At 39.1% G+C, this 21,953-nt stretch overlaps 1 protein-coding gene across 1 annotated transcript; it reads right to left on the bottom strand.

The window, feature by feature from the left end:
* Positions 1-201: 201 nt before the first annotated feature.
* On the bottom strand, positions 202-21,953 carry LOC134660070 (uncharacterized). The gene is made up of 13 exons (XM_063515770.1): positions 21,853-21,953; positions 20,947-21,036; positions 20,027-20,065; positions 18,863-19,043; positions 17,295-17,462; positions 15,649-15,803; positions 15,033-15,159; positions 7,022-7,117; positions 6,503-6,555; positions 5,276-5,426; positions 4,110-4,281; positions 2,491-2,609; positions 202-386 (listed from the first exon to the last, which is right to left on the bottom strand). Exons 1-13 carry the CDS (start codon positions 21,919-21,921, stop codon positions 202-204), a joined length of 1,605 nt encoding a protein of 534 aa, XP_063371840.1. The 5' UTR covers positions 21,922-21,953.

The raw sequence follows: 21,953 nt of genomic DNA, 5'->3' as shown, positions 1-21,953 counted from the left end.
CACGTCTACCTAGCTCTTAGTTTTTGTTGTTGTTTTGTTATTATTTTCGTTAGTGATTTTCATAGTTTTTAAGATTCGTATACTAACAACATTATGGATCAATGATCTGTAATAAACAATTTTTTTATACGCCACTGATTATGCCATCCAACTACCGACATTGACAGCTCGTTGCACAGTGTTCAATTATTTGTCAGTTACTTACCTGGGGAAGTTGTAACTAATTTGCTGTGACTGAGGAATGATGGTGACGCGGCCAGCTGCAAGGACTGACTGCCCGTTGCACAGTATGTCAGTCAGTTGGCAGTCCGCGCATTCGTATTTGGTAATGTTGTTGTAGTTGCCTTGCACGTCACAGGCTACTTCGAATCGGTTCAGGTGTATCACTGTAGTACAATTCATGGTAAAGAATAAATATTAGGTACTAGTAGTCCGCCCCGAACTGAGAACTCGCGGTTCGTCATAAACTGTATAATAGATTCATAGACGTAAACTTAGTTATTTACCTACAATACAACCAAAAACACGACCGAAGGGAGTGTTTTAAATCGACACGAGTTGCGAATTACCTATTCGCACGTGTATCGTACAACGTTTCACAGTACATGTGGCACTTTAAACTTTCGACATACGCACGGAAAGTGCTCTTTCTCGCACTAGTTCGGGAAAATAGCACCTTATGTACTGTAAATTTAATTTTCGACACGATTGAATAAAAAAATGTGGAAATTCAAGATGACGGCAATTTTTTTAAAATTTTGACTACGAATTTAAATTAAAGGGCCTTTCAGGTCCGCATACATCAATATTCATTATGATCGGGACAAAAATGTCGTCATTCAAGATGGCAGCCATTTTATAAAATTAAAGGCGGCCGTTATATATATTATAATATTATTACATTATTGAGTGTGCTACGTTGTTGGTCATTACACTTGAGACGATATTGTGCGCGCGAGCTGAAAGGAAACACGCGATAAGGAAGCCGATGTATGTAATGACCCAAGCACTCGTGTTTCATACGACGTTAATCAACTCACTTGCGAGGAAAAAACAAAACTTAATATTAATTAAATACGATTACGACTTTGTGATTACTTACGATTTTCTGAAATAAAAAATAATGTATTATTTTCCGATAGGTATCACTTCGATTATTCCAAAATTAATTTAATAAACATAATAATATGATTATTATAGCGAACAGCTTTGTTTTTGGAATTGACTAGGTTGAAGAAAATATTAATATAAAATAATACGTACCCACGTCTAAAAAGATATTTTAGCATTAATTTATATTCTCTGGAATTAATAAATAAAATATAATGTCATTGAAATAAAAAATAAACAAGTACTAAAGTTTTATTATTTAAATATCGTGCATGACAAACTTACCATTTTCTGAAAATATCAAGCAACTTTAATAATTTAAAAGTAATTTATTTAAAACATAATAATTATAAAAAAGCACTTAAATTAAAAATGTATAAAGAATAAATTAATAATGTTTCTACAAACCAGGAGCTGCAAATAAAAAAAAACAATTTTAAAGTTAGTATTTGCATGTATTTGGTAGCTCTGCGGTAATAGCAAGCCAACCATTTAGTTGACCATTTGCTTCAATTTCGAGAATAAATTTCCAGCTCCAAAAGTTAAATTTTAAAAAGAGCTTTCAAATATGGAAATTGGTTAATACATGTTCAAATACATACACTAAGTAAATGCCCCAAGCGCAAGGCCGCACTGGCAGAGTCGCCATGTGAGGTGTGAGGTGTGACGTTGAAATGATACTACTTGCTCGGAGTATATATCTATATTGACTAAAATAACATTTATAAGTACGCGTGTGAGAGTAAGGCGTAGCTCACACCACAAGGCCTTGCTTACACATGCTTACACATTCATCATACAAGAAAGCCTTTAAAAGTGTTTTAATTTATCTTGCTCTGAAACCGGTGTATTGTTTATCTACGAAGCTGGTTAAAAGTGATACTCTTCGACTTTTGAGTGTGTAACATCTAAATTTTAGAGTTCTTAAACAGATTATAACGCGCTTCACACATCAATCACATCATACTTAGTTCAAAATCCTAATAATACTCGTATACTATAAGTGTGAGTCTGACTGACTGCACTAGGATTTTTTTTTTAAATCGCAGTTAGGAAGACTGAATAAAAAAGTGATGAGTGAAGCGTTTGACTCATTCAATGTTCACATATATCTCAGGACTGGCCTTACGGGCACAAAAATGGTACTAGTTCAGCGGTTTCACTCATGAATTCGGACCAATCGTGCAGTCTAACGCCATCTAACGCAACTAGTTGCGACAAATCGCGCCCGTGATGCGAACTCATCAACCAATCGCGTTGTAGCGGTGTCACACCGCTGTACTGGCCCCATTCATGCCCCATTCTTATTGCACGTAAGGTCAGTCCTGAGATATATATACGACAATGGTTTAACTACACATAAGTGCCATAGACATGTACCTCGGACAGTCAGTATTTTATGCCGCTCCTCCTGCCCCCGGCTGTTTTCAAACAAACCGAAGTAATCACCGAAATCTTGCGGTTGCGGGTCTTTTACGTTGATTTCTATAGTTAATTGCCTGTGGAAATAACAGTTATTAAGCCTTCTGTACCTAACAATATATTATTAAATTGATTAAGCTGTGTTAACCTTTTGTTACAATTATAAATACTTTTCTGCCCTCGGGCCGGAAAGCGGCCGGCCCGCTAGCCTAAACGAAGTTGCCTGTTTCCGGATCCGTCGAGCAGAAAAATAAATAGTATACACAATAAAGTGTCATTCAATAGAACTTGCTAACTATATAAACAAAAGTTACTAGTAATTTGACATTCAGTGTCAATTTTAGTATGGCGGTTTGTTTAATGACACTATACACATATATAGCCTGACCAGTAATATATGATAATTGTCAAGAGGGCGCTGTTATTCTCATGTATAGGGTGACAATTCAGTGTAGTATGAAAAAAATAGTTCCAGTGAAATTCCGCAACATGGCGCACCCTCAATAGATCCTGGTTCACCTATACATAGGTACATACCTCGGCCAGTAAATAAGAAAACCTAAGATCATATCATATGTATTGTCGGCCGAGGTGAATATTTACTGCCCTGCGAGCAAAGAAACAAAATCACTTCACATATAAAAATATAACCTAATTGCTTCACTGTCGCAATTAATGTAACTCCTAATTAATTAAGCATCCTAATTGGGTCCTTTGATCCCAACAGCAGTAAAACGTTCTAAAAAATTCTTACATTCTTCCATCTTGTTTTAAATTTGTCTAATTACTTACCTATTTGGCATTCTGCAATAATTAAAATGTTATAAAATTAAATTTTATTTTATATACTATAAATTATTATTAAAATAAACTTTTAACACGTTTAACGGACAATATTATATAATATCCCTATAACAATGAAATAACAAATGATATAATATATAAAGCGCCGCGATTCGCGCACGAATGTGGAGGGGGCTTAATAAAAGCGGTTGAACAAGATCATACACATTGTTGTCGCAGTTGATGATGATTGATTATTATTAACTTCTGTTTAATCAAATTTAAACTGTTATGAGTAGGGTTACCAGATCCAAATTTGGAATTTCCTGACAAAATTCCTGATTTGCGAAAAAAAATCCTGACGCTGGTATCGGCGGGCGACTGGGGGGTCTAGCTGTAGTATGCGATATCTATACTTGGTCAACCAGATCTTGACAGTAGAAAAAGGCGGCAAATTTGAAAAATGTAGGCGCAAAGGGATATCGTCCCATAGAAAATTTGAATTTCGCGCCTTTTTTTACTGACAAGATTTGGTTGACCTATATTTATTGTATGCTTTATAAGTAAATTTGAATACAGTACCTTTTTAGACACATATTGTTAATTCACTAAAATTCCTGACATTTTCGTATTCCGGCCGCATTCCTGACAAGCGGCCAAAATTCCTGACATGTCAGGAAATTTCCTGACGTCTGGTAACCCTAGTTGTGAGGCATACTAACATTGAATAATTTTACGGTTTAGAGTGTTTAGACTCACTTCTTCTACGTAACTAAATATAGCAACAAACTCACTGTCTAACTCTAAAGCGGCTGGTCGCGATGTTGTAAACATTGTTGTCTCTCGCCCGCACCATGAGCCCGTGAACCCGGCAGTTGTCGCAGGTGATGGGGATGGCGGAGCTGTTCACTTTCTGCCCGTGGAGGGCGTCGATCGTCTTTGCGGTTACTTCTATGTTGCTTGGCACTGAACAATAAATATGTACCTACATTATTAAAATTATTATTTTACATATGCCTTTCTATTAACCGATTCGATGCGGACGGCACGACAGGCGTGTCATCAATGTTTTTAACGTGTGGCGTATGACACGATAAGCGTGCCATCATGTTCTATGGCATGCCTGTCGTATCATGAAATAATTGTTCGCCGCCACAGCCAAAAGTTTTCGAAAATGGAACACGCAACGAAACAGTTTCTATGGCGGAGCTGAGAGAAAACGTGCGAGAATGGTCCAGCGGAGCGCAGAAGAGATGTGGAATGTGGATAGCAACCACTGCTAATAGTTGACTCCCGTACGTCTACTCTCATGTCCCACTTGGAAAAGTTGCCTAAGTGTGTAGCGGCAAGGAGTACCTAGTAATAGCTAACACGTTTTAAGGATGACTCACGATGGAACGTCCTGCCCAAAGTGTCCGACATGTCATCACCGATCACCCAACATTCCATCACTACCCGGATTTTTAGCGTAAGTCATAGTGATGTTAAGAGCAAAGTACCTATTCACTGCCCAGATTATGATGCAATTGATAATAAAAACGAAAAAGAAGATGTGTATGTTAATGACGCGAGTCTAAGAATGTCTATTACGATGCCGAGAGTGATGATGCTGGCATTAAATATCATAATAATGACGATGATCAGGAGTCTTGTGATGATTGAAATGATAAAGAAATATAAATATTATAGGACATTCTTAAACAAATTGACTAAGTCCTACAGTAAGCTCAAGAAGGCTCGTGTTGTGGGTACTCAGACAACGATAGAAACACATAAATACATAGAAAACACCCAAAACTCAGGAAAAACTATCTAAGCTCATCACACAAATAAATGCCCTTACCGGGATTCGAACCCAGGACCATCGGCTTCACAGGCAGTCACTACGTCCAAGCCAGGCCGGTAATGATGGTGGTAGTGATAGTTAAGATGAAAATACTGTTAATTCAAAAGAACTCACTTAAAGACAAGAACTTCATAGGAGTCGGCTTGTTGTTGATGTTAACGATGGCGTAGAAGATCCCGAAGAACTTCGGAGAGAACTCGTCGAAGGACAGCGTTATTGTGATGCTGAAAGCTCCGATCTTCGCGGAGAAGTCGTTTTGACTGATCTGTCGAAGAATTAAGATGAATAATTTTATATTAAAGGAAAAAATGGAAAAAGTTACGCTTCCGGCAGGACTTGAACCCGCATCCTTCACAATCCGTGTGTTGCTATTAACCAATTGAGCTACGGAAGCCTACCAGGACCTCGCAAATCTTTCCATTCCTTCCCTTATGCATACACGCCTTTGGGGTGGCTCTGCTAGTTAAAAAAAAATAGATTTAAGATGAATAATTTAACGGCATTGAAGTATATCTCACGACGGGCCTTACGGGCACTAAAAATGGTATTAGTTCAGCGGTGTCACTCAATAATTCGAGCCAATCGTGAAGTGTATCGCAACTAGTTGCAACCGATCGCGCGCGTGATGCGAACTCATCAACCAGTGGCGTTGTAGCGGTGTCACACCGCTGTACTGGCACCATTTATGCCCTTCTTACTGCCCGTAAGACCAGTCCTGAGATATACGTCAATGTTTAACGGTCTCTCAGCCTAGTCTATTAGTGACGCTGCCACAGAATAAATAATAGTACCGTACAGAAAGGACACTTCCTACACAACCGAAGTTTGACAGCGATTCAGGGCGAATCATGCTAATTCCTTTCTAATGTATCGCACTATCCCTAGTTGGATATTTAGGGTTGTCAAAATTCAAGTCTTTATAAATCTTATCTGTGGTCGTGCATGCAAAAGGACTTCAAGTGCTCTCAAGTGTGGTGCCAACCCTAATAATTGCTCGGAGCCACAGACAATCCAACCTCTAGACATAGCATAGTCGCGCTACCCCCTCTGCCACACATACGGTAGCGTTACTCCATCTTCGAGTCAATCCCGTGCCGTGATTGGTCCGTGTCTTTGAACGGACCAATCACGGCACGGGATTCGCTCACCTCGTTCCCCCGCACCCCCGTATTTTTGGCAGCATCGGTTTCATGAAAGAATTGGCCTAAGCTCAGTCTAGAGGTTGGATTGTCAGTGCTCGGAGCAAAACTTAGTCGAATGGATTTTGCCCGAAAGGAGGAGTGTCTCCCCACTGACCCTGCCTACGAAACCGGAGGTCCTAGGAGATCACTAAGAACTTACCTTTCTTGATTTTCCCTTGCCGGTCTTGATTTGGATCTTTTCTAGGGTAAAACCTAAATAAACAAAAAATTTTAGCTAAGTAAGCGAAAATAAAAATCTCAACAGTAAATATCATTTAGAACTAAAATTAAATCATGCTTTCTGTAAAAGTGGCAGTATTACTGAAACTAAGCTAAACCTAGGAAACTTTAGTATCTAAATGTGACCGAAATCCATTATTAAAATCCTCTGAGTTCCTCATGGATAGTTTATAAACGAGTATATATACGATCCAATGTGCATTATATTTTTTACGGATATCTGTATCAAGTTGCCCGTAACATATTATATATGTATTATAAACTTACTGTTGCTACTAACATAATGTTTTGTAGTCATTGCAGACAAAGTTATGTATTTTTTTTAATTATGTAATGCTTGACGATCATGATGACAAGAGAAACATAATTTTTAATGTTTATCATGAAATAAAGAAATGATGACTGAAAAGAATATTACTTTTTTTTTCATTTTACTTACTAGGACTCCGTCTTCCGCCGTGTGGTATGATGATGGTTCGCGGGCTGCTCGTGTACGACTGCATGCTCGGGTGTACGAATTCGTTTATGCTGTCCTCTGTCAACATTTTATCATATTTGTATGACTAAGTATTCTATTCTGATTGTGGTTGGAAACACCGAAGGCAGAAGATCACGGGGTCGTTCACCAATAAGATGGTCCGATCAAGTTAAAGACTCGTCATCCTTTCTACACGGTCGTCAGACGCGTTGGACAGAAACCGATGGAGGCAGATCATCCGCTCCAGATGCAACCCTGATACTGACCACGATCCTCAGACATGAGGGACCGACCGAGGGACCAGAGAGAGAGATTGTATTCATAAGTACTTGTTGCCAACTCGAATAATAGTTATTTGTACAACAAGAGATCAAAGTTTGATATTACTTCGAGTGCTTATTTTGAGTCCCGTGCAAGCGAGAGATTCTATACTAGATTCACGAGCGTAGCTCGTGAATCTAATTTAGAATCTTGAGCGTAGTAAGGGACTCAAAAGCGCACGAGATGTAAATAACTTTGATCTCGTGTAGTACACAACATTTTTCACCTCAGCGCAGTGTAACCTCCCACTACCTATCTTACTTACTTACTTAACTAACCATAATATAAACACCCCCTTAGATTTACCCCTGAAATATGGCCAAGTGATTTAGTCGTGATCGTCTAGTTTAGCGTTAAGACCCCTCGAAGTGGACCGCGGTACCCTAAGTTCTTTAATGAGTATCAGCTAAATTTTGGACTCTTGACTATTTACAATTACCTGGACTGTAGGAAAAGTATATTATGATATTGGAAGCATATTTTATTATGATGTTAATGAATGACTTACTAGAAAAATTTATTAAATTACAGAAATAGTACCGAAAGTTACCAGAATTTATTAGTGTAATGTAAATGTTGCTATATTTTACTTCGAATAATATTATTTAGATAAATGCAGCATACATGGTAGTATGAATATAAAAGAATTAAGTTTGGTAAAATGAGTTTAAAAATGGGGTTGGTAAAAGCCTGCTACAATCTATTAAGCCTCCGGGATAACATATGAGTAGCACTCCTGGGGTAAGCCCATTTACACCCTAGCATTTAATATTATTATCTACCAGCTTCTATACGAAATATGCTACCCATACGCTCGATGCAGGACTGGGGGCTCCTAGTCCAATCAGCAAGGTCAATTGGAACTCCTACCCTACCTCTTTAGCCAGACGGGCTATGACCAACACTTCGGAACCTATGCGTACCTAGATGGCTATGGAAAGAAGTGTCAAAGTATCCATCAGTCATCAAAATTACTATTCTTTTTTATTTCAAAAGCTAGGGATGCGAATCCCATTTCCATTCCCCAGAACTAAAATATAAACTGTATTTCTAGTCTTTTAGAAGTATAAACGAAGTACTAAGTTTATTTGTTAAAAATATACTATATTTTATGAGACTGAAATATCAAGATGAGCATTATTTCACTCAAAATATCCTTTGGATTACTCTTGCCTGCCAAAGGTTCCCTAAAACAGCTAGTCGTCGATTTTCTATCTCCGAATAGACTGTGTTCCTAATCCCAACTTGATATTTAAGATTTAATTGTGTAAATACCTTAGAAACATGATTGAAATACTCAGTACCTCGTCTTTACACCAGAAAACCAGAATTTCATAAATAAAAATAGAGATAAGATTTTACATTAATTATTTTCCCCAAATAAATTAAAATATTGGAAGATTTAAGCAACTGAAACCCTATACCCATTTACGCACAATTTTAGTATAGCGAGACCGTAGTTGAAGTTCTTTAAAAGGAGAAATATATCAATTTTACAGACCAAGACTAAAATGAACCCTAAATTCCGAATAATTGTGTGTGAATTTACCCTAAACCTACCCTTTGTCCCTACTCTAGTATAACCAAAGCACAGTTCGTACTTACCATCGACCTGGTACTTTGGAATATACGCAAGTGTATCCCTACTAAGAAGCTGTAAGAGTTCGGCGAGCGATTCCGAGAATGCAACCTAACAGCTCGTGGACTTGTCTCCCCCCATGGCGGGTTGCACAAAGGCAGGGTGGCAACATGGGTAAGACAGGGCCCTATTATGTATATAAGTGGTATAAATAAATATATTTAATATACGAAGCCTCCAAATACTGTAGATTTCAAATGGGCCCAGATTACTCCGGATGATGCGCACGTGACATCCCCATTATTCATCTAACAGCTGGACATTGGAGAGCTAAGGAGGGAGACGTTTTTCACCTTCTATGTTGGTAAAGAGAAGGTGCCAAGATAACCCTCATCTTGGAACAAAAAGACTCCTAGACAGCTCACATTTAACACCGCAAGGGGTGAGCGGTCCAGTCGGACAAACAGTCAGTCCAAACAATGATCTGGTTTTTAAACTATATAGCAAAAGACCCCATAGTAAAACACTAAAATAACTAGGTTCAATTTTACGAACCAAACTACTCACAAAATCAAACTAACTAAACACAGAAGTGAAATTCCCTTAAACACCGCTATCTAAGTTCAGTTTTATGACGATATTGTCCCCACAAAACCAAACACAGACACGCCTTCCAAGCCCCTGTTATGCAACGATATTGTCCCTGCATAACGTGACGGCACTTAGAAAACACAGTGTAGAAAACTTCACTATAACAACACACAGTAGCAAAGAATCCCCGCAATAGCCCAAGTTCAGTTTTACGACGATATTGTCCCCGTAAAACTAAACACAGACACGCTTTCCAAGTCCCTGCTATGCAACGATATTGTCCCTGCATAACGTGGCGGCACTTAGAAAAACACTGCGTAGGAAACTTCACTATATTTAAATCCCGTACACGGTAACAAAGAATCTCCACAAAAGTCTAAGATCAGCTTTACGACGATATTGTCCCCGTAAAACCAAACACAGACACCATTTCCACGCTTAAATTCACCAGGATAATTCCAAGCGAAAACAAACATAGCAACAGTAGTAGAGGAACTTTGCTCACCGAATATTTAAACGCCCGAGAACCAGAGTCACTGCTAGCCGATGGTTGAAGAATGAATGACCCGCTCGCAGCGCGCACCCGTCTTTTATACCCCTTACTGGCGACCTATTAGCGACGCAACGGCGACCTATTGGCGACAGGCGACGTACTGGCGACAGGCGACGTACTGGCGACATATTGGCGACAGGCGACGCAACGGCGACCCATTGGCGACAGGCGACGTACTGGCGACATATTGGCGACAGGCGACGTACTGGCGACCTATTGACGACAGGCGACTCAACGGCGACCCATTGGCGACAGGCGACGTACTGGCGACATAACGGCGACATAACGGCGACATAACGGCGACATAACGGCGACATAACGGCGACATAACGGCGACATAACGGCGACATAACGGCGATATAACGGCGACATAACGGCGACATAACGGCGACATAACGGCGACATAACGGCGACATAACGGCGACATAACGGCGACATAACGGCGACATAACGGCGACATAACGGCGACATAACGGCGACATACCAGCGACATAACGGCGACATACCAGCGACATAACGGCGACATTCTGGGACAAACATTAATCAGAAAGTACCAGGATACCATGACTGAGGAAGAGGTTATTTGCCCCGTACCTATTAGCGATATGCAACCGACGACCAGTGATTTATTAAGACAAATGTTTACCAAAAGTACCAGGCTACCATAACCGAGGAAGAGGTCAAAAGTCGTAAAGTTCGATGCTACCAAAATCTATCCCTTTCACGCTTGCGTCTTAGAGAAAGACGGAGATATTCTCAATGACGTCTACGCACACATTCACAGGCAATAATCGGGTAGTCAGTTTGAGTAGACTAAATTGTAATAAAAAGGAACGCTTTATGGCCCCTCTACATGCACGAATCTGCAAACATTATTTTACTTTGGGATACTTTTAGTCTCTTTCCGAAAAACACTCCCGTGTGGAAGTATTCTACGTTCACCAGTAGCAAACATACTCAAAACATAGCGGGAAGTTTAAAATCTTAGAAGTTTTTGGACTGTTTGTATTAACGCTGTACTAGGAGTTCAGACTTCAATACGACCGAACGTCACGCTGTCAATGTCACTGTTATTCTAATGCCAAAAGTTGACATATTTGGGTTAGTTTCAACTTGTGATGGTTATTTTACGCAAGTTATTAATCTAAATAGCAAAAATTTATAGTGGGTTATATATTTAACGAGACCACAAGTGGCAAAATATGAAAAAGTGTGCTTCAAGTTGTAATTGTTACACTATCCATTGGAATCATGTACGAAATACGCGACTGAAGGGGATCTTAGTATTCAAGGTATTTCTTTCTAGTTTGCGGGTTTTGTAATGAACAATTTAGGTTAATTTTAGGCAATAGGTATACGACCAGCCACAGCAGTGAGAACATACCTATTAGACAACTTGAAAAATGTAATCCTTGTTCATCACTTAATACCTGCACTCATGTTTTCTTAAGATATACAAACAATTAAGTTTAATTACCGCAATGGAACACAAAAACAAAACGTAATAATAAATTCCATTAAAATAATATAGAAATAACAAACATTAACTAACACTTCAAACGACAATTTAAAAAAAAAATCTTTGTAAGATACGGTCCGAATTGCGGATACGTACTATTTGTCAACTATGGTAGAAATTCTTAAAAGTAAAATAATTAATTTTGCGTGATGATCTGTGTATTTTTTGAGTTCGTTATTTTAATTGTACAATAAAATACCTAAAATATAGTATTTTATCAGTTTTTATCAAATCTTAAACTTTATTTTTATTTATTAATTATTAAGAATTCATACTCGTACGTGGTTTGGAACGATGCGGTCTGAAGTTTTTCGGGGGTCTATTATAAATCGTGAATATACTGTTGAATGTTGTTTTAACTTTTTTTTGTCTATTTCTTTTTGCTAACAGTGTGAAAGGGACAGAGATAATAGAACCCAAGTATTTCGAACTTTTATTAGACCCCGCATGTTGAAATGACATTTGACTATAAAGGTCACTTGAATGTCATTTTGTCTCACTCAGTGAGCAAAATCGCATTTTGCTCACTGTTTTTAAGAATCAAAGTACCCTTGTTCGAGCTGCTGAGGTGAAAATAATATTTTGAATCTTAATTCTATGAAAACCAGGATGATTCACGCTAGACCAGGCCGCTCCGGCCTGCCCGGTCTAGCGTGAGTCATCCTTTAAGTATAGCCAGGCGTGGCTCACTCCGCGATTTCGTCGCTTTGCTACAAGTAGCTAAAAGTACATCCGTTGCACACCAATTTTGGTGGCTAGCTATAAGCCGCGCGTGGCGCTGTCGCCGCCTAGTGGCCATATCTGTCCATCGTAACAGACGCGTTTTGTTAGAGAATGAGTTTTCTGTACCTAGTATATACTATTATTTATTCTGTGGTATAGCTCAAAAACTGAAAAGTATAGGTTATAGTCTCGTAGTTTTAAACAGCTTAAATCGGTAATATTCGCTACAAATATGTATGTCTTGGCAGCTCAAGTCGTAGAGAGTTGTCTGGTACCCTAGCGTTGCGAATTTAAGTCTTGCCAGAGTATTTTATATGTTTCGTTTATTTCAAACAAATGCGGATTTCTTTGCTTGCTTCGTGATTGCTTGTTACAAATTATTTTGTATCAAATTTGTACCGTAGGTTCCATTATATGACTATAACTTTAGGTATACGTAAACTTACCGGGAATAGCTGAAATAAGGATAAAATGGCATGTTAGGATAAGACTAAAGGTAGGTATGTAATGTACATATGTATTTGTAACTTTTGTATAAAGTTTTTCTCCACGCTCAAGATTCTTAATTACAAAATTACTCACTTGTTTTAAGTCACTCGCGCGACATGTTTCAATGTTAGCATGTCTCACAACAGTTTAAATTCGATTACAAAATTACTACTTGTTCACAGCCTCTATTTGATTTTCTTACTTTAGGTGAACAAATAACAATTTGTTCATTAGCATTTTCGTTTTTGAATCAAAATGATGAATATAACAAGTATAGGGGTAAGTATAGGTATTCCCAGTTGTCCCCGCCCACGTGTTCGCCGCCAAAAGGTACATGAGGCGGGGACAGATAAGAATGATTCATATGAATGCACCTATTCCCGTCTATGCCCGGCGAAGACAAAAGCGAATATATTTACATATATACATATAAATAAGTATAATATTTTACAGTACATATGGGGCTACTTTTCCGCACTAGTGCGTAAAATAGCACTTTTCGTGCGTATGTCGAAACTTTAAAGTGTAAAACGTTGTTCGATACACGTGCGAATAGGTAATTCGCAACTCGTGTCGATTTAAAACACTCCCTTCGGTCGTGTTTTAATTTATCGCCACTCGTTTCGAATTTCCTCTTTTTCGCACTTGTATCGAAAATAACTATTAATGATTGAAAACTTACGTGGAACAATTTCTGGAAAAATATTAAGTACATCACAATTTTTATAATAAAAAATTAGTAAAAAATGCAATAAATAAAAAAAAATATTATTCGTATTACACAATAACTCTTATTTAAAACTCACCATCTTCTGCAATATTAAAAGCATTTATTAATAAAATAATGAAGTAATAATGTAAGTAAGTAGCTATTTTAATCCGTTACATTAGTATTTTTCTACTGTAAAATAAATAAGATCAATTTTTTTTTGTTCTTCACTTTCCAAATTCGCTTACACAATTCTACTGTTAAATTTAGCCTATTGTTACCAGACTCAACCTATATATACTTACTCTACATAAATAAACTTCCAAGTTAGAGTCGGACCAAGATAACTGTGCATGGCATTTGCAATTACAAAGTGTGACGGTGGCACCAGCTAAGTATAAGGTCAAATTTCTATGTAAATAGACGTTTATACTGTCACTGCAACACTTCGTTTTAAGTGGATGCAAAGTTATCTTAAACAGACTCTAGAGCTCTAAAAAACACAATAATAACAAATTAAGAAACAAAAATTAATAAAAGGAAATATATATTATGTATTTATTTATTATAATCAGTTTTAATATTTACTTACTCTCGTAATCTAAAAATAAAAATATATCGTTGTAATGAATATTAAATTATAACCCACGTAAACCCAGTGAAAACTAGATTCAAATTATAAAACTAAAATATTTTTTTTGTTGTACACTTACCATCAAATGCTGGAAAAAAATTTAAACCGTAAGTCTTTCTGACTCTGAGATAAAAAATATAATTACCTATACAAATAAATTTTAACGATATGCAAAAAATATAGGTATACATAATATTGTCTATGATTGTGTATACTTACTGTCAGCTAAAAATATAGTCAGATAATTAGTATAATGATAAAATTGTACACAATGAAACCACATAAATACTGTGGTGTTGGAGCGAAGAATAATTTAATTGTATAAAGGTGGATTAGGGTAATTCCGAAAGAAATAAAACACTAAAATTGTTATGTACTTACGAGCATCGGCTGTAATAAACAAAATATAAAGAGGTAACGAGAAAAGTTTATTTTATTAAATATCTACTTTATGATTAACGGTAATCTCTCTCTGTCACTCGTCTATATTAGTGCGACAGAGAGACTTGAGCGTATTGTTTGCTACGGCGTAAACGATTGGCATATTGACTAGGCACCCTGTACACTTCACGCGGACTCTATTCACAAGTAAACCTTGGCTGTTCTAATACCTACCAGAGCCCGTACCATGAGTCAGAGACAGTATCAAAACTGACATTTACGCTATCGAGAACGTAATTTACTTTCTATACATCTCGTTCGCACTAATATGCGAGTACGAGCAAGATGTATAGAAAGTAAATTACGTTCTCTACGGCGTTTATGTCAGTGACAAACTGATGGTAGCCGTACAATGTTATGTCCCTACTTGTCGTTGTATATATTTTTGTATGTATTGTTGTTGTTATACTTACGCCACAGTTCGCTAGCAGGGGTCGCCATGTCAGGTGAGGGTAGACTGAAAATGTAGCCGATTTGGCATGGGTTCCAGTGGTCGCACACCTCTCGGTCCGGATCCAGTTCCGTCACGTATTTGTACGTCTGTTAATAGGAATATAAATTAGTATTAGCATTTTAACGAACACACTAACTTTACGTTTCTTGAAATAAAAAGGAAGAGCGCAAAGTGCAATACTGTTGGGGGCAACATGCTTGTTGTTAATTGGGACGAAGTGTTCATGTCAAGTTTAAGTTTCCAGTCTAAGCCACTAGCGGGTAAGAGGGTATGTGAGTTGCAAGTTCAAGTTACGCTCAAAGTGATGAATTTTTCCATTCCACCCTTGCTTCAAAAATTGTTAGGTATTCACACCTGTATGATTGATTTACCTCCAGGCTTGGTGATGTATTAAGCATGACTCACCTTAGACCGGGCCGGGCCGGGCCGGAGCTTCCGGCGCTTCGTTTTCTATGGAAAGCACCACTTGATCACCGATCAGCCGTCATAGAAAATGACGTGTCGGACGCCTTGACCGGGCACGGACCGGTCAAACGTGAGTCATCCTTTACCGAGTAATGGCAATATTCACTCACCCGATCCGGGTAATACCGGTAGTGCACCACGACGTCCTCAGTGTCTTCCAGTGAACACTTGGTGGTCGTGTAGTTGAAGGAAGTGCGTTCTATGGGCGCGCAGCCGTACACGGTGGTGCCGTTGCGGGGTAGATCTGGGCCTTCGATCTTGTGACCTGATAACGGAAAGTAATAATTAAATACAGTCCGTTATACTTATAACTCTCAGAATTATATTCGTTTTTGGGTAAAATCGGACGTAGGTAATCGCGTAGTAGAAAATGACAGCGTCTTAGTGCCACTTGCACCATTCCACTAACCCGGGGTTAACCGGTTAAACCTGGAGTTACTATGGTTTCCAGCATAATTTGACACTTGGTTAACGCTTTAACCGCATAACCCCGGGTTAGTGAGATGGTGCAAGTAGCCCTTACTGATTTAGTTGCAATCCAACACTCAAAGAGTGTAGTCGTCTTTTCAGCCTTAAACTATATAGAGTATAATTAATACCACCATAGGTAACCAGTAGGTAAATATTTAAATAATTTAATATTTAAGCAAGGCATCGTTAGCAGACGCGTCTGCTTAATAAAAAATTAGACCCTTCTCTTTTTCCATCCAACAGGAAAAAGCAGCGTTCTCTGTCACATCATACCTTTCTCTGTCCCTCTTACCAAAAAGCATCCCGAAAAAGGCTAGGTAAAATAGCATCTTAACATGTTTGATACGTCGAGTGCCTAATTAGCACAACTCGACATAAACTGGCGACCAATTTGCTAGATGGGTCAAACACATTTAGAAAAAGGTCACTTCTGTGGACGATACAATCAAAGTTAACGACTCTGGTACAGTCACGCTCCGTGATTGTTACGCCATTTAGGGTTCTAGCTATTGGACATGCCATAGCGTAAGGCTTAGCACGCACTGCGGTTTTTTCTTGCGGTTGCGGTCAAAATGTAGCAAGTTGCGTGCGTGCGCTTATATAGAATGCCGTACGTTACATTTTTTGCGGTAGCAGAACCGCTTTTTAAAAACCGCAGTGCGTGCTAAGCCTAAGTATGGAACAACCAATTTAGCTAGGACCCGAAATGGCGTACCTAACAATCGCGGAGCGTGATGCTACCATCACGCTCCGTACATTAGATATCCCGTTTTTCTTATTTTTAGGTCTCAAGTACTGAAAAAATTTATCCCGCCTATAAAGGTGCCGCGTAAAAATTAGCTTTAGGTTCCCTTAAATTTGCGATGTATACAGGAAAGCGAACGAGTTTGCTAAAAAATGTGTATGATCCAGATATGGCCACATATTGTCCAATCATTGACTACGAGTAACTTACGGTTACAAAAAACAAAAGTGACCGACATACTCACTAAAATATACCAGCAGAAGTGGAGATGGACTGGCCACATGTTGAGAGACAAGCAGAAAAAATGGTGTAAGATCGTAACGGATTGGTACCCAAGAGGTTGCACACGGAGTCAGAAGTAACCTCGAACAAGATGGCAGGATGAACTCAATCTCACAGCGGGCCCGAAATGGAGAAGAGTGGCCCACGACAGACCCCAATGGAAAGAGCTGCCTCGGCCTTTGCCAAGCGGCACACTGAGCTTAGAGACATACTCTAACTCAGAACAAAAGGGCTTAATAGATAATAGATAGAACTTACGGTTGCAGAAAAAGTATTTGTTCTCAGCATTATAAAGCTCCTTATCCTCTGCGCTGAGACACGCGTCATACATGATCTGGGTCGGCGTGATGTCGTCCTCGCACATGATCATGCCAGAGCCGTCGGGCTCCTTGGGGGCCCGGTTCGCCGGGCACCGGTACATCAGGCCTGGAAGTATTTATAGCACACATATTTACAGCACAGCAGCAGCACAGAATAAGTAATAGTATTATCATACAGAACGGCCACGCACCGCCCCGCCCCGAGTCGGATTACCTCGCCCCGCGACTGGCCGCGACATGTGCATAAGTCGCTCTACTGAGAGCATGCCAGAAGTCCGTCAGATACACAATGACGCGTGTACAGACGTGCCGCGCACACATATAAACGCAAATCATTTTTGATGTATGGCGTGTCCGCCCTGTGGCGGCAGCAGATATTGGTAGCACAGATATTTGTTCCTGAGTCATGGTTGTTTTCTATGTATTTAAGTATTTGTATGTTATATATATCGTTGACTATACAGCCATGAACGTAAGTGTCGTTACCAGGATGCTGCTTAAAACATCTTACATAGATGAAGAGGCCTATTATTATATCGTTGTCTGAGTACCCACAACACAAGCCTTCTTGAGCTTACCGTGGGGCTTAGTCAATTTGTGTAAAAATGTCCTACAATATTTATTTATTTATGGTGTGAGTTTGATTAAGCATTATTAACACATTCATTGCCACCCAGCCCAACAAGACATCCGCGCCAGGCCACAACAATTTCGTCATATAAAGCTGTAGTACCACGATCCCATCGGGTCGTCCGGCCTGGGAACGAAATTATAAAATACCCGATAGGTTTTCGGCACTGAATGTGTTAAATTTAGCCTTTTAACCGCCATAGAGTTTTTCATTGAGCGTACTCGTGTCGCCGGCGGTACGAAGTTACACAAAGTTATGTCTTATTATTTTATCAGGCCGCGGCGAAATGCGCCCGATTTTGTATGTCTTATATATAACTTACCTATGGCGTTTAAAATCCCAAACACAAACGCGATTTAGCTAAACCTTGTCTAAGAATCACACACATATATAAACTATAAAGCGTTGTCCGCCTGATTACACGTGGGCGGAGGTCGGAGGATCTTGAGGATCGGAGACAAACTGCGTGTGCTTCTTATTATGGCGTATATTGGGAAAGTGTCATGAGTACATTACAAATTCGCAATCCTAAAATAATTATAACTAATTACAGCGCCACCTATGGACTGTATAGGGAACTATGTAATGTACCTTCTGGAGGCGTATCTATGTACATCGATAAGCCATCTAGGGATTCTGTTAACTGCACACGTTAACACTGCCGTAAATTTCATTATACTTAGCGCCACTTGCACCATTTCACTAACCCGGGATTAACCGGTTAAATCAGGAGTTACCATGGTTACTAGTACATTTTGACATTAGGTTAACGGTTTAACTGCTTAACCCTGAGTTAGAGGGGTGGTGCAAGTGGGCCTTAAACATGGCCGAGAAGTATTAAATGAACGAGAAATGTTCATGCTAAATGACCTTACCTTTCCTAATAATAAGTGGCGGCTTATTTCTCATCTCCGCTATCGTGACCCCCTTCTCCCCATTCTGTATGGCGGTCATCACTCGTTTATGAAGAGTAGTTCTTCGTTCCTGCTCAGCAATGATGTACGGAAGCAGCTCTTCGGAGAGTACGTCCACTTTCTTCTTCGCTTCGGCGTTCATCTACACAAATAGGTACGAGCATGGAAGAAATTTTACAGGATATTATATTTTATTTTATTAGGATTCCGTACCTCAAAAGGAAAAGCGGAACCCTTATAGCTGCGGTCGGCAGCCTTTTAGCAGCCAAGGGCCACATAGTGTTAACGAAGTTGACGCGGGCCGCACTTTTTTTAATATTTATGACTAGACTAGACATTGTCGTTTGTCAATATTACATACAAAATAGCCAGGGAGGCTCGCGGGCCGCAAGTGACAGGTTCACGGGCCGCATGCGACCCGCGGGCCGCGGGTTGCCGACCGCTGCCTTATAGGAACACTCGTGCGTCTGTCTGTCTATCTGACCGTTCATCTCTCCGAAAAAAAAAACACAAAATAGTTCTTTACCATGACAGGAAAATCTATTAGAAATGTGCAGTCAAGCGTGAGTCAGACTTAATGTATAACCCTTAGAACGGGAGTCAAACTCCATATGTTGCATTACAATAATGTCAAAGTAGGTACTTGTGTAAATGGAGTTTTAAAACTAAATATTTATAGTATTTAATATTACCTATAGGAAAAATGAAATATAGATGGTCAAGTAGAAGGTCAAGTAGCTGGTCAACCAAATCTTGTCAGTAGAAAAAGGCGGCAAATTTGAAAAATGTAGGCGCGAAGGGATATCGTACCATAGAAAATTTGAATTTCGCGCCTTTTTTTACTGACAAGATTTGGTTGACCAGCTATAATTCGCTGCATCTGGCAGGACTTGAACCGTTTATCATCACTAAGTACATAGTATAAAACAAAGTCGCTTCCTGCTGTCTGTCTGTCCCTATATATGCTTAGATCTTTAAAACTACGCAACTGATTTTGATGCGGTTTTTTTTAATAGATAGAGTAATTCAAAAGAATGGTTTATAGTATAATTTGTTAACCATTGCGAAGCCAGGCGGGTCGCTAGTTTTCTAATAATTTAACAATTACGTAAGAATTAATTTTACCCGATCAGCATCCTTGTTGAATTTGATTCCAGTGCCATCCTGTAAAAAAGTAAAATGTTTAATTTAAATCTTACTTATATTAACATAGGTAGGTACTATTTCTTTCCGATTATTTTTATTCGGTAGACTGAAATGACATTTCATAGTATGAACATCATGTGTCATTTCATACTATGAAATGTCATTTTAGTCTACCGAATAAAAAAATAGACTTTAGGTATCACTACGCTACAAATCACTAATCTGCCAATATGTTGTCTGTGCATAGACGTTACAGGTCAATGATGGATACCCGGTCATTCTCAAAAAATATTTCTGCGATCTAATTGCCGCGACCCATACCAAATGTATGTAGAGTCCAATGATTTATAACTCAAGATAGGTTGCGTTCCAAAATTGAAGCGCTTACCTTGTGACAAATTGGACAAGTTGCTTTTAATCGCGGCTGGACAAGCGAGAAATGTGCACGTGCTAACGAGCTCCCGCACACCGAAAGAGAAAGAGACGACCTTATGTTTAACCATGTTTAACAAAGATGGATGGAATGAGAAAATTAATCAAAAATAACAGATTTCTTCGTAGGCACAGAAATAAATATGGAAGTATTTTTTATGCTCCTCAAGTATGAGTATAACCTATGTATGGTTATATAATATCATTGGTAGAGTCGTAGCAATTAGACGCAACCGCAGACATATTCTCAAAGAATGACCCGCTTTATAAACGATACGATACGTCATTAGGCATCTTGTACAAAGGAATTTTGATTTTCGAAAATGAGATCGTTCGATTAAAAGTGTATTAGGACATGCATCTTTAGGAATTTCGTACATTAGATATTTTGATTTTCGATGTTCTGTTTTAGGAATTACGTACTTAGGAAATTTGATTTTAGAAATTATGCTACATAACCATCTTACCACTGCCTGCCGCCGGACTATGTTGGCGAGGTACCGGCCTCTTCTTGAAGCAGGCAGCAACACGCTACCGGGTACCACTTCATCCCCTGTCTGAAATACAAACAAAGACTGTTGGGTGCATACAATTACTTTACTTTTTAGGGTTCCGTACCCAAAGGGTAAAAACGGGACCCTATTACTAAGACTCCGCTGTCTGTCCGTCCGTCCGTCCGTCCGTCCGTCTGTCACCAGGCTGTATCTCACGAACCGTGATAGCTAGACAGTTGAAATTTTCACAGATGATGTATTTCTATTGCCGCTATAACAACAAATACTAAAAACAGAATAAAATAAAGATTTAAGTGGGGCTCCCATACAACAAACGTGATTTTTGACCGAAGTTAAGCAACGTCGGGCGGGGTCAGTACTTGGATGGGTGACCGTTTTTTGCTTGTTTTGCTCTATTTTTTGTTGATGGTGCGGAACCCTCCGTGCGCGAGTCTGATTCGCACTTGGCCGGTTTTTTACTTTACTATACTTTTACTTTACCAATAAGGCCTAGTTCACCCTCTGGGTTGAAAGGTCAGAGCCCGTACCATGAGTCACTGACAGTGTCAAAACTGACATTTACGCTATAGAGAACGTAATTTACTTTCTATACATCTCGTTCGCACTAATATGCGAGTACGAGCGAGATGTATAGAAAGTAAATTACGTTCTCGATGGCGTTTATGTCAGTGCCAAACTGATGGTAGCCGTACAGATGGCAGTCACTTTCGTAAAAATTAGTGCCCACGTCAATTCCTGAGAATTTGCCAAGCGGACCCCAGGCTCCAATGAGCCGTGACAAAATGCCGGGACAACGCGAGGAAGATGATACTTGCGACAAGATACGTCCGAGGTGTAATAGAAAAACTTAGTACTTACCGGTGGGTACCCGCATTTTATTAAACTAACTATACTTAGTATATATAAAACTATGTGCACCGTCCCCATTGTGAATCGCCCGATGACTAACAGGCGAAAAT

This window comes from Cydia amplana, chromosome 26, assembly GCF_948474715.1.
Source record: "Cydia amplana chromosome 26, ilCydAmpl1.1, whole genome shotgun sequence".
Taxonomy (NCBI): domain Eukaryota; kingdom Metazoa; phylum Arthropoda; class Insecta; order Lepidoptera; family Tortricidae; genus Cydia; species Cydia amplana.
The sequence above is the reverse complement of the archived record's forward strand: the minus strand, read 5'-3'. Positions and strand labels throughout refer to the sequence as shown.

Bases quoted from the DNA above. Each gene is read 5' to 3' on its own strand.
- LOC134660070 (XM_063515770.1), bottom strand. From the start codon at position 21,921: ATGGGGACGGTGCACATAGTTTTATATATACTAAGTATAGTTAGTTTA. The intron at 15,804-17,294 runs GTAAGTTCTATC...TTCCGTTATCAG, and splicing joins CAAATACTTTTTCTGCAACC to GTCACAAGATCGAAGGCCCA. The intron at 2,610-4,109 runs GTGAGTTTGTTG...TTATTTCCACAG, and splicing joins AGCCGCTTTAGAGTTAGACA to GCAATTAACTATAGAAATCA.